General features: G+C 36.0%; 1 protein-coding gene across 1 annotated transcript in view; it reads left to right on the forward strand.

Annotated features, from left to right (window-relative positions):
- The window catches only part of DNAH6 (dynein axonemal heavy chain 6), a 326,626-nt gene that overhangs the window by 45,064 nt on the left and 267,732 nt on the right, over positions 1–13,830 (forward strand). Inside the window, exon 12 of the mRNA XM_025353865.1 lies at positions 10,240–10,360. Coding sequence (XP_025209650.1) covers positions 10,240–10,360 — 121 coding nt within the window. The remainder of the gene's footprint in view (positions 1–10,239; positions 10,361–13,830) is intronic.

Here is a 13,830-nt window from a genome sequence, read left to right on the forward strand (position 1 = left end):
TTTTGATTTGCATTTCTCTGATGATTAGTGATAATTAGCATTTTTTCATATGTTTGCTGGCTGCTTGTATATCTTCTTTTGAGAAGTGTCTATTCATGTATTTTGCCCATTTTTTGATGAGGTCATTTGTTTTTTTGCTTGTTGATTTAAGTTTTTAATAGATTATGGATATTAGACCTTTGCTAAATGTGTAGTTTGTGAATATTTTCTCCCATTATATAGGTTGTGTGCTTATTGAAAATTTCTTTTGCTGTGCAGGTGCTCTTTAGTTTAATTTGGTGTCACTTGTCAATTTTTGTTTTTGTTGCAATTGTTTTTGCAAACAACCAACAATTCTTTGCCAAGCCTGTGTCGAGAAGGGTATTTTCTAGGTTTTCTTGTGGGAATTTCATAGTTTGAGATTGTACATTTAAATCTTTAATCCATCTTGAGTTAATTTTTGTATATAGTGAAAGGTAGAGGTGCAGTTTCATTCCTCTGCATATGGCTAGTGAGTTATTCCAGCACCATTTGTTGAATAGGGAATCTTTTCCCCATTGCTTGTTTTTGCCAACTTCATCCAAGATTAGATGGTTGTGGGTGTGCAGCTTTATCTCTGGGTTTTCTGTTCTGTTCTATTGGTCTATGTGTCTGTTTTTGTACCAATATCTTGCTGTTTTGGTTACTGTAGACTTGTAGCATAGTTTGAAGCCAGGTAATATGCTGCCTTTAGCTTTGTTGTTTTTGGTTAGAATTGCTTTGGCTAGTGGGCTCCTTTTTGGTTCCATATGAATTTTAGAATAGTGTTTTTTTTTAATTCTGTGAAAAAAGATGCAAGTAGTTTGATAGGAATCACATTGAATCTGTAAATTGCTTCGGGCATTATGGCCATTTTAACAATAATGATTCTTCCAGTCCACGAGCATGGAATCTTTTTCCATCTCTAATTTATTTCAGCAGTGTTTTGTAGTTCTCCATGTAGAAATATTTTACCTCCTTGGTTTGGCTGTATTCCTAGGCATTTCATTTTGTGTATATGTGGTTATCATAAATGGGATTGAGTTATTGATTTGAATCTTTTTTTTTTTTTTGAGACGGAGTCTTGCTCTGTTACCCAGATTGGAGTGCAGTGGCCGGATCTCAGCTCACTGCAAGCTCCGCCTCCCAGGTTCACGCCATTCTCCGGCCTCAGCCTCCCGAGTAGCTGGCTGGGACTACAGGCGCCCGCCACCTCACCCGGCTAGTTTTTTGTATTTCTTAATAGAGACGGGGTTTCACCGTGTTAGCCAGGATGGTCTCGATCTCCTGACCTCGTGATCTGCCCGTCTCGGCCTCCCAAAGTGCTGGGATTACAGGCTTGAGCCACCGCGCCCGGCCTGATTTGAATCTTAACTTGACCATATAAGGTGTATAGAAATGCTACTGATTTTTGTACATTTATTTTGTATTCCAAAACTTTACTGAAGTCATTTATCAGTTCTAGGGGCCTTTTGGCAGAGTCTTTAGAGGATTTTAGGTATAGAATTATATCATCAGCAAAGAGAGATCATTTGACTTCTTCCCTTCCTATTTGTATGTCTTTTATTTCTTTCTCTTGCGTGATTGCTGTGGCTAGAACTTCCAGTACTATGTTGAATAACAGCAGTAAGGGTGAGCATCCTTGTCTCGTTCTAGGACTCAAGGGGAATGGTTTCAACTTTTGTCCGTGCAGTATGATGTTGCTGTGTGTTTGTCATGAATGGCTCTTATTATTTTGAAGTCTGTTCCTTTGATCCCTAGTCTGCTTAGGGATTTTATCATGAAGGGATGTTGCATTTTATCAAAAGCTGTTTCTGTGTCTGTTGAGATGATCATATGATTTTTGCTTTAAATTCTCTCCATCTGGTGAATCACATTTATTGATTTGCATATGTTAAAACAGCCTTGAATCCCAGGAATAAAGTCTACTTGTTTGTGGTGTATTAACTTTTTGATATGCTTCTAGATTCTGTTCACTAGTATTTTGTTAAGGATTTTTTGCATCTATGTTCGTCAGGAATATTGGCCTGAAGTTTTCTTTTTTCATTGTGTCTCTGCCAGATATTGGTGTCAGGGTGATACTAGCTTAGTATTCAATAGAATGAGCTAGGAATGAAACCTTCCTCTTCGATATTTTGGAATAGTTTTAGTAGAACTGGTACCAGTTCTTTGTATATCTGGTAGAATTTGACTGTGAATCCATCTGGTCCAGGGCTTTTTTATTTTTATTTTTTTGGTAGATTTTTTAAATTATTTATTCAATTTCTAAACTTGTTACTGGTTTGTTTGGGGTTTCACTGTCATTCTGGTTCAGTTTTGGCAGGTTGTATATTTCCAGGAATTTATCCATTTCCTCTAGATTTTCTAATTTGTGTATAGAATTATTCATAATAGTCTCTGAGGATCTTTTTTATTTCTCTAGAATCTGTTGTAATTTCATCTTTGTCAATTCTGGTTGTGTTTATTCTTTTTCCTTTTTATTTGTTAATCCAGAGTCAATTGTTGGAGTGTCAGGTTTAAGTCTTCAATTTCTTTATTAGTTTTCTGCCTCAATGATCAGTCACTGTTAGTGGGCATGTTCAAGGATCCCACTATTGTTGTGTGGCTGTCTATGTCTTTTTGTAGGTCTAGAAGTAATTTTATAATAAATCTGGGTGCTGCAATGTTGGCTGTGTATGTATTTAGAACAGCCAAGTCTTGTTGTTGAATTGTACCCTTTATCATTACGTAATGCCCTTCTTTTTCCTTCTTAATTGGTGTTGGTTTATCCTCTATTTTATCTGATATTATAATAGTGACTCCTGCTCTTTTTAGTTTTCCATTTTCATGGTAGGTCTTTTTTCATCTCTTTACTTTCAGCCTATGGGTGTTGTTACATGTGAGACAGTTCTCTTGAAGACAGCAAATCGTTGCGTCTTGTCTTTTTATCCAGCTATCCTCTCTATGTTTTTTACATGGAGCATTTAGACCACTTAACTAACCCCACATTCAGGTTTAGTTAAAATTGATAATTTTTTAGGGAAATATATTTACTGGAATTGTGCACATTAGAAATAGAGCTCCTACCAATATCCACAGAAGATATACAGAAAGTTACCAAAGAAATACTCTACAAAAAGCACCAGGCCCAAATGGGGGAAATTTATCAAATCTCCAAAGACTAGACATTCACAGTGCCACCTCAATTATTCTAGAATATTGAAAATGGCTGATAGAAAATGCTTCTTTCATGATAGCAGCAAGAAAGTAATATAGTTAGGAATAAATTTAATAAGAAATGCTAAAAACCCATATGAAGAACACTTTTATGTTTTTAAAAAATCTTCTGTAAGACACAAAAATAGGCTTGGAAAAAATTTCTTAAATGGGATGACTCAACATGATAAAGATGATTTTTCTCTCTAGGTTAATTTATAATTTTAATACATGCCAATAAAAATTTCTTAAATGGGATGCCTCAACATGATAATGATGTTTTATTCTCTCTAGGTTAATTTATAATTTTAACACATGCCAATGAAAATACTGACAAGTTCATAATAAAGCTTATATGCATAAATAGACATCTAAGAATAACTACCAAAATGTTGAAAAAAGAAAAGCTATGAGGAGTACTATACTGCCCAAATATTTAATATAAACACTCTATAATTAAAAGAACATGGTACTGGCACATGAATAGCTGTCAGACCAGTAGAATAGAATAGACACCAAAGTACATATGGAAATGTATAAAATATATAATATCTGAAATCACTGAGACAAATATGAATTTTTCATAAATGTAGCTGGTACAACTGAATGGCTATTTGGATAAAGATAAAATTAGATCTATGGTTCACATTCTACACACCAATATATAGATTAGGGATCTGAAAATAAAATAAAACTGTAAGTAAAGATGGACAAATTCTTTTATGATTTGTTCATAAAAAGGGTTATCTAACTATGACTCAAAAATCTGGATGCAAGAATAGAATGAATTGATAAATTTGATTACACAACAAATAAATCTTTTGCAAAGAAAAATTTAAACAAAGTAAAAATACACTTATAAACAGGGAGAATCTATTTGTATTACATATTACAGCTAAGGGCTAATATTTCTAATACTAGAGAGAGGGGAAACCAAAACTAGGTAGAAAAATGGTCAAAACACATTCTTCACAGACATAGAAAAAAAACTGCTTTAAAATGCATATGGAACCAAAAAAGAGCCTATATAGCCAAGACAATCCTAAGCAAAAGGAACAAAGCTGGAAGCATCACACTACTCAACTTCAAACTATGCTACAAGGCTACTTTAACTAAAATAGCATGGTACTGATACAAAACAGACGTGTAGACCAATGGCATAAAATAGAGATCTCAGAAATAAAACTGCACAACCATCTGATCTTCAAAAAACCTAACAAAAACAATCAACGGGGAAAAGATTCCCTATTTAATAAATGGTGCTGGGAGAACTGGCTAGCCATATGCAGAAAATTGAGACTGGACCCCTTCCTTACACCTTATACAAAAATTAACTTAAGATGGATTAAAGATTTAAATGTAAAACCCAAAACTATAAAAATCATAGAAGAAAATCTAGGCAACACCATTCAGGACATAGGCATAGGCAAAGATCTCATGACAAAACATCAAAAGCAATTGCAACAAAAGCAAAAATTGACAAATGGGATTTAATTAAACTAAAGAACTTCTGCACAACAAAAGAAACTATCATCAGAGTGAACAGACAACCTACAGAATAGGAAAACTTTCTGCAATCTGGGCAAAGGACATGAACAGACATTTCTCAAAAGAAGACATTTATGTGGCATATATATATTATATAATATGTGGCATATATATATATATATATAGATATAAAAGCTCAACATCACTGATCATTAGAGAAATGCAAATCAAAACCACAAAGAGATACCATCTCACACCACTCAGAATGGCAATTATTAAAACATCAAGAAACAACAGATAATGGTGAGGCTGTGGAGAACAGGAAGGCTTTTTACACTGTTGGTGAAATTAGTTCAACCTTTATGGAAGACAGTGTGGTGATTCCTCAAAGACCTAGAACCAGAAATACCATTTGACCCAGAAATCTCATTCCTGGGTATATACCCAAAGGAATATTCATTCTGTTATAAAGATATATGCACATGCATATTCATTGCAGCACTATCCACAATCACAAAGACATGGAATTAATCCAAATGCCCATAAGTGATAGACTGGATAAAGAAAATGTGGTATATATACACCATGGAATACTATGCAGCCATAAAAATGAATGAGATCATGTCCTGTGCAGTGATATGATGGAGCTGGAAGTCATTATCCTCAACAAACTATCACATAAACAGAAAATACCATGTATTCTCACTTATAAGTGGAAGCTGAACAATGAGAACACATGGACACAGGGAGGGGAATAACACACACTGGGACCCATCAGGGTGTGTGGAGAGGAAGAACAACAGGATAAATAGCAAATACATGTGGAGCTTAATACCTAGGTGATGGGTTGATAGGTGCAACAAACCACCATGGCATACATTTACCTATGTAACAAACCTGCATATCCTATCCTGCACATGTATCCTGGAACTTAAAATTAAATTGTTTAATTTAATTTTAAAAAAAGAAAAATGGTCAAAACTTATGATAAAAAGTTCATAAACATAGCATCTAAACATATGAAAAGGTAGTCTACTCATAAGATTAATGAGAATTAAAACTGAGATATAATTTCTCAACTATCAGATTAGCAAAATTAAAAAGTATACCAACACTTTCTGGTGATTACCCTATGGGTAAATAAACGCTCTCACATTATGCTTGTGGGAATGCAAAAAATAAAGGAACATTTTGCAAAATAAAACTATACATGCATTTACCTTTTGATCCAACAATACAACCTTTAAAATGTATCCTAAAAACATACGTTTTCAACAATACATAAGTACATATGCACTAGATTACTTATTGCAGCATTGTTTATGAGTGCAAAATATTGGAAACTACCAAAATAGCCATGTGTAGAAAAATTATTGAATAATCTATGGTATATCCACACAAAGGAATACTATGCGACTGAATAAATGGATGAAGAAGTTGGTTATTAATTAATATAGAGTGATTTCCAGGACATATTGTTAGATGGAAAAGGCAAAGTACAAAAGAATATCTATAGTATACTACTGTTTATGTGAGAAGTAGGAAGAAAAGGGAGATAAACCAGAAACTAAGGAAATTAGTTACCTAGAGGAGGTAATGTGAATGGTGTAGGAAGAGTGAGGAAGGTGGGTAAGAAGTGAAAAAAATGGGGAAGTGACTATTTTCTGAGTATACCTTTTAATATAGTTCTAAAAATAATCAACAAAATGGAGAGCAAAACTCTAAAACAAAATACAAACAAAAAGAAATAAACCCACATATATTTCAAATGAAATACATAACCACACTAAAGGGATGGGGGAAAATAACTAAACTAAGTAACTTTTGAGCACAGTATTTTGGCCATGTACCCTGAGGATGAAAAACCACCATAACTGCAGTAAATACTGAACTCTGGTTAGTAGGTTTGTTTTTTGCAGTGGTGTTAGTGTATTAGCAATGCTGAAACTACTCTCTGTGTATTTTATTTAGACTTGAGCAAAACAAATAAATGTATTGTGAATGATGAAATGAGGTTACTCATCCTCAGACAGGGAGTTACAAATATGGAAGAGGGAAGGCTGGAATGAACCCTATGTTGTTGCATTGGAATGGAGTTGTGAACTCATGGATTTTAATTGATCTTTAGAAAGATAAAGAAATGTGTAGGGTTTTGTGATTGTATGTGGGGTGTATGTGTGTTTCCTAGACCTGTCTGCTGAAATAGCCTACAAGCAATGACATCCCAATACCAATGAGCACATCTAGTATCCACATGTTAGTTTCTATATATCATTCCTAATTGAAAGGAACTCTCTTTGTTCTTTTTGCAGAACTCTCTTCTTCAAGGGGTGGGGCAGGACAGTACAATATGAGCCTTGAGAATATTATTCAGCTAAAAAATAAGAACATGCCCAAATAACAATGGAGACATGTAGAAAAGACAAAAAGCCACCTCGAAGGGTCTCCCTGGTGAGAGGTGAAGCCAGCTGGACTTCCTGGGTTGAGTGGGGACTTGGAGAACTTAATTTTGTCTAGCTAGAGGATTGTAAATGCACCAATCAGCGCTCTGTGTCTAGCTAAAGAATTGTAAATGCACCAATCAGCACTCTGTAAAAATGCACCAATCAGCACTCTTTGTCTAGCTGAAGGATTGTAAATGCACCAATCAGCACTCTGTGAAAATGCACCAATCAGAGCTCTGTGTCTAGCTAAAGGATTGTAAATGCACCAATCAGCACTCTGTAAAATGGACCAATCAGCACTCTGTAAGATGGACCAATCAGCAGGATGTGGGCAGGGCCAAATAAGGGAATAAAAGCTGGCTGCCCAAGCCAGCAGCCACAACCTGCTTTGGTCTTCTTCAACACTGTGGAAGCTTTGTTCTTTCCCTCTTCACAATAAATCTTGCTGCTGCTCACTCTTTGGGTCTGCACTACCTTTGAGAGCTGTAACACTCACTGCAAACGTCTGCAGCTTCACTCCAGAAGTCAGCAAGACCACGAACCCGCTGGGAGGAACAAACAACTCCGGAAACACCATCTTTAAGAGCTGTAACACTCACTGCAAGAGGCTGTGGCTTCATTCTTGAAGTCAGCAAGACCAGGAACCCACCAGAAGGAACCAATTCTGGACACACTGGGACAATTTGATCAGCACCAAATCCCTTGAATAAAATGAGACTATATGAGTCCATGTTGTGAAATAATGAATTAACTAACTAATTAATTGAACGAGTGAGAAGAGAAAGTTTTTCCTTTGGTTGAATGCAAACAAATGTAGAAAGAAAACACAATTAGAAAATTCACTGCAGAAGCCATCAGCAATCAGCAAGAATCTCTGATGTGTACTAAAATGAGTACACAAACGTATGATGAGAAATGGAGTATTTACATAACCTCAAATTCTCTGTCTATAAGCTACTTATTGCTTTCAAAGGGAAAAATAGTTTACAGTGATAAGTCTGCCAAACACTTCTTTAGCCAATGTGTTAATATTACCAGTAATGAGACAAATCAGCAAGTGCCTTGTGAGATGCTGCAAAGAACATACATCAGTTATGTGTTGTTACTGCCAAAAATTTAAATCTGAGTCTAATAATGAGTAAACATAAAACACACACATGCACATATACACACAACTGAGGTACCTTTAAAAAATGTGAAGGTCATGCGAGGCAAAGAAAGATTGAGATATTGTCCCAGATTAAAGAAAACCAGCCGGGCACGGTGGCTTATGCCTGTAATTCCAGCACTTTGAGAGGCTGAGGTGGGCGGATCACAAGGTCAGGAGTTCAAGACCAGCCTAGCCAAGATTGTGAAACCCCGTCTCTACTAAAAATACAAAAAAAAAAAAAAAAAAAAAAAATAGCGTGGTGGTGGGTGCCTGTAATCCCCACTACTCAGGAGGCTGAGACAGAGAATTGCTTGAATTCGGGAGGTGGAGGTTGCAGTGAGCCGAGATGGAACCACTGCATTCCAGCCTGGGTGACAGAGCGAGACTCTGTCTCAAAAAAAAAAAAGAAAGAAAGAAAGAAAAAAGAAAACCAAAAAGATATGAAAAGATGCAATACATGATCCTAGGTAGGAAAGTAGACCAGAACAAAAAATGTTTTTTCCTTTTACTATGAAATTTGGTACTGGAACAAATGGTAGAATTTGTATGAGGTTGGTAATTAGGTAACAGTATTAATATTCAAGTTAATTTCCTGATTTGGACCATTATACTGTGGTTATGTAATAAAATGTCCTTGTGTTTAGTAAGTAACCCCTGAAATATTTAGGGGTAAATGTGCCACATGTCTGTAACCTTCTCCCAAATGGTTCAGAATATAATAATAAGTATATAGAGAGAGACTTATAAAGTAAATATGATAAATTGTTGAAATTTAGGGAATTTTGGTGACAGAAATATGAAATTCCTTGTGTTATTCCAGTAACACTCTTGTGAATCATACATTATTTCAAAATAAAAATGTTTTGAAAGCATATTTTGAACATTAGTGGGGTTTTCCACTTATAAGTCTTATATTGTTTCTAGCACCTGCATGATGACATATCAGAGATACTATTTAGTCAGTTCAAAGGAAACATAGTTTGATAAAGTTCTTTTTCAATGTTTATTATAAAAAAAGAACAGAAACATTCTGGAATATTCATAAAAGCCTATTAAAACAAAATAAATGAACAAATAACTAAATGTAGACATATAGGGCATGTGCTATTCTTTGTAATTAAATTTTCTACTACCGCAAGGCATAACTGAGTCACTTTCCCTAGCATTGGTGTGTTGGATGTGTGCAATTCCATTGATCACCTCTAGTTTTCCTGGGACAAATTGCAGGCTTTTACAAGTCTTGGTAGAAAACACAAGGAAAAGGTGTAGAGCACAGCCAAGTAGGCATGGACCAAGACCAACAGCAGGTGAATCCTAACTGCCTTTCATAGACTTTGAACATATGATAATATATGTTGACACAGTTATTAAAGGGACTGAAATGATTAGAAATCATTGTCTTGGTTTAAAAAACCAAGTGGAGAAATATGGGTTAGAACCGAGTTTAAGAGAGGTGAAGAAAAAGTTTTTATTATGGCAAAGTATGAAGGACATTTTGGAATAAGAGACTGACTTATGCCAAGGATTTGATAGTAAGATTAAGCAAGCAATTTTTTGGACATGCTAAACAGGTTTGCCTTTGTTCAAAAATGCTTTGACATAAAATATGCAGTTGGGAAAATAAACAAGAATTGCCTCTTTGCCATATGTTTACTATCAATGTATAAGCTCACCATGAAGCAGAAACAAATTATAAGTGTGTTTCCTTTCAGTCACAGGAATAATTCTTCAAAAGTCAGGTTTAAAGATGAATTTTTTTTTTTATTTCATAACAGTTTCTTCTCGAATCCATGAGTTACTCCTTGACATCAAGAATGTATCTTCCTTCATTCATGTTTCCCAAATCAAAACATACTATTGGGCATAGAGTATGTGTGCTTGCTTGTTTCTTTGTTTAGTTGTATTGAATTAAATTCTGCTTAACAAAAATATGGTCATATTTGTCTGCTTATTTATAACATTTAGGAAACCATTCAGGCAGCATTTGAATCGGCCCGCCTCTATGCAGCTACCTTTGAAAAGTTCCAGCTATTCTTCAAGGAAAATGAAAGTCTTGATTTACAAGCTCTTAAACTTCAGGAACCTGGTAACTTGTCCATTTGTACTTACTAATTATTTTTTTAGGGATATGAGATTTGTTGTCTTTTAGGATTCTGTTTGGTGGTGTTTGGGGACACAAATGGTAGCCCAAAAGAGTTGGCCTGAAAAAAGGCAAGAGTTAATTCATTTCTAGGTTATTTTCTATAGAATTACTTTTTTCCTTTCTCCTTATTCAGTATTACTGTTTTATTTCAGGATATTATGGAAAGCAATTCCTTCCTAATTGCTGATCCTTTAGTTTAAAGTTGTATCGGTGCTAAGAATATATAACCTGCATATGAGAAGGAGTTGAAAGGAATGGATATCTCTACCAATTCCATTAAATAAAGTTTACATAAGTTTTTCTATCTCAGGAACTTATTCTTTTTTCTTCTGGGACTACATTAAGATCTGGTGGGTGTGAATCAACAACTCTTAGTCATGAAATTAGACCTGGGGAAAACTATTTTATTTCACTAATACGGTCTTTAACAAAGGAAGATGATCTATAATATCCAAGTGCAATTTCAGGCAAGGAAGTTCTCAGAAAATTATAAAAAATAAGTATATTTGTTTGCTATTTTAAAGCATCATGCATGTCTTTCATATTTTTTGTTTCATGAGCTTTATTTTCTTATATATAAATATAATTACTTTGATACTTTGCTCTATGAACCAGCACTAATTTTTTGTTTTTGTATTTATGTTTTTCTTTCAATTCCTTATTCTTTATTATGCTGAAGCATTTTAAAGTAAATTAGACACTGCATTCTTAAGTTAAATAATTCAATAGGCATCTCTAAAACATGTTTCTACAGAATGGAAATAGTATCATCCCACGCCCCTCCCCCCCCCACCGAAATAGCAATTCCTTAATATCTTCACTTACTCCATATTCAAAATTCCCCAAGTAAAGCAGCTTCCAGCTGATTTGGCCAGGAATCAAGTCCAAGATCAGGCATTGTATCTGATTGTTATGTCCCTTAAATTTTAAAAATCTGAAACTGACTCCTTTTTTTCAAGATACTAAGTTGTTAGACCAACATGGGGCCCCAATTTAGAAAGCAAAATTTAGACAAGCCTACTTCCACTGTTCTTCGGCAACACGATCACACGGAGACTTAGTGTGTGCTGAACAGAAGCACACTGACAGGGACGTGAGGACATGATGCCTCCTGTGCTGGCATCACAGTGGCAGCAGGCTATGGAGCCTGGAATTTTGGCACAAGAAGGAGGCCTGATCAAAATAGCCAGTTCTAATCCCTGAACTCTACTCATATCCCGAGCCCAAGGCTTCCTAGCCTCCTGCTACCACAGTCCTCACATTGAATAACTGTGATCCCTCAGCAAGTTCCCATCAGGGTACAGTCCCCTGGCTCCTAGGTTGCTCTTCAGTGAGTCCTGCCTTGTCTTGCTGGTCCTGCCTTTGAAACCCAATCCTGGAACCAAGTCTCCCAGTCCCAACACTCTGATGGCTGCGACTTTGGAGTACCTTGGCCTGGACTCCTAACCTCTGTGCTCCTCCTCTGTTTGGAACCCCCCAATACATCCTAAACCACTAAATCCAATTGTTTGCCAGAGGCTTATAGAGATGGGCTTTGCCCTTGGATATCACCCTTACCTGTTATTTTATATCCTCAAACGACTACAACATTGCTTAGCACATATTATAGATCCTTAATAAATGTCTAACTGAACTTTTAACCAGGCTGCTCCCTGTCCCACCTCAGAGAACGACCAGCAGATGGGTTCTGGCTTCCTGACAAGCAGCCACATTTCACCACCAAATTCCTATAAATGTCAGCATTTACTAATAATGTCTACACTAAACTGAGCACTTACAGCATGGTAGATACTGTTCTAAGTAATATTTAGACATTTCATCCAATCCTCACAATTCTGAGGAGAGTATTAGTATTACCATTTTATTAAAAAAAAAAAACAGATCAATAGAGATAAGGCAACTTCAAGATTAAACAGCTAGTGAGCAGTTCAGATCTAATTTCTCTGACTTGAAAGCTTGTCTGCTTAACCGTTTTACGTACTGCCTCTCCGCGGTGGCTCACACCTGTAATCCCAGCACTCTGGGAGGCCGAGGTGAGTGGATCACGAGGTCAGGGTATCAAGACCATCCTGGCTAACATAGTGAAAACCCGTCTCTACTAAAAGTACAAAAACATTAGCTAGGCATGGTGGTGGGCGCCTGTAGTCCCAGCTACTCGGGGGGCTGAGACAGGAGAATGGCGTGAACCCAGGAGGCTGAGCTTGCAGTGAGCCAAGATCTTGTGGCCACTGCACTCCAGCCTGGGGGACAGTGCAAGACTCCATCTCAATTAAAAAAAAAAAAGAAAGAAAGAAAGAAAAAAGAAATTGTATTTCCCAACTACTGGCTTTAATCTTTTATTCCTTTTTGGCCATGTGGCCATAGCCCAGTCATACGACCTCAATTGATATCAATTTCTCTATCTATAAAATAAGAGTTTTGGACCAAATCAATGGTTCTGAAAGTTGTGTTCATTGGCACTGTTCTGAGGGATAATTACATGATACCATGAAAAAAGATGGTGCTCAAATAAATTTGGAAAATACTAAACAATGCAGCATTATACAGGTATCCTTACCATGGGACTTATCAGAACATGTAACATTAATTTAGTCGACTTTCAAAAATACACAAATCAAAACCTTCTGAAGTGAGTAAGGGAGATAATTGCTGTTTCTGTTTTATATTATGAGGTAGCCGAAGCTCAGAAAGACTAAGTGACTTTCCCAAGGCCACACATGGGTTAAAGACCTGAGCTCAGGTCTTCTAATACTTTCTCTGGTGTGTTCTTTATACTATATCAAACTACTCCTTATAATTAGGAGAAGAGATAGCATGAGTAAAGGCAGGAAACAGTAGCCTTTTCTCTTTGGGGTGGTGGAGGAAGGTTATGGAAAGAGGAAAAAGGGCAGACAGTAAGGAAATCAATTTGACCCAAATGTAGGAGGTAATTAGAAATAAAATTAGCTAAATTTTTAGAGGCCCAGAAGGTACAGAATTTTGAAAGAAAGCAGAGAAGTTTGGAATTGTATATGCATTAGAGAGAGAGCTATTTTTGTCTGATAGTATGATGAGAGTGTATTCAAGGATAATCAGGTTTCCATTGGTTCCAGATGGATTGGATGAGGGAGAAAAGAGAGGCAAGAAGATTATCAAAATGCAACTACAGCATATGCAAATTGATAAAGGCCTTGACCATGATGTAGGGTGCAGGAATGGCAGAGAGATGTGTTGGAAAGAGGAACAGAGATAATTTTAGCTATGTGTGATCTCTTATGTTTCAAAATTTGTTGTTTATATTCTCAAAATGCTTTACTTTGAGATACCACGTGGGAGAGAACATTTAGATTAAGCTCAACTTGAAACCAACCTAGCTCTGAAATCTAGTCAATTCCAGACTAGATTCTCTAATGCACTTGCAAATTATTTTCATC

Source organism: Theropithecus gelada, chromosome 13 (genome assembly GCF_003255815.1).
Source record: "Theropithecus gelada isolate Dixy chromosome 13, Tgel_1.0, whole genome shotgun sequence".
Taxonomy (NCBI): domain Eukaryota; kingdom Metazoa; phylum Chordata; class Mammalia; order Primates; family Cercopithecidae; genus Theropithecus; species Theropithecus gelada.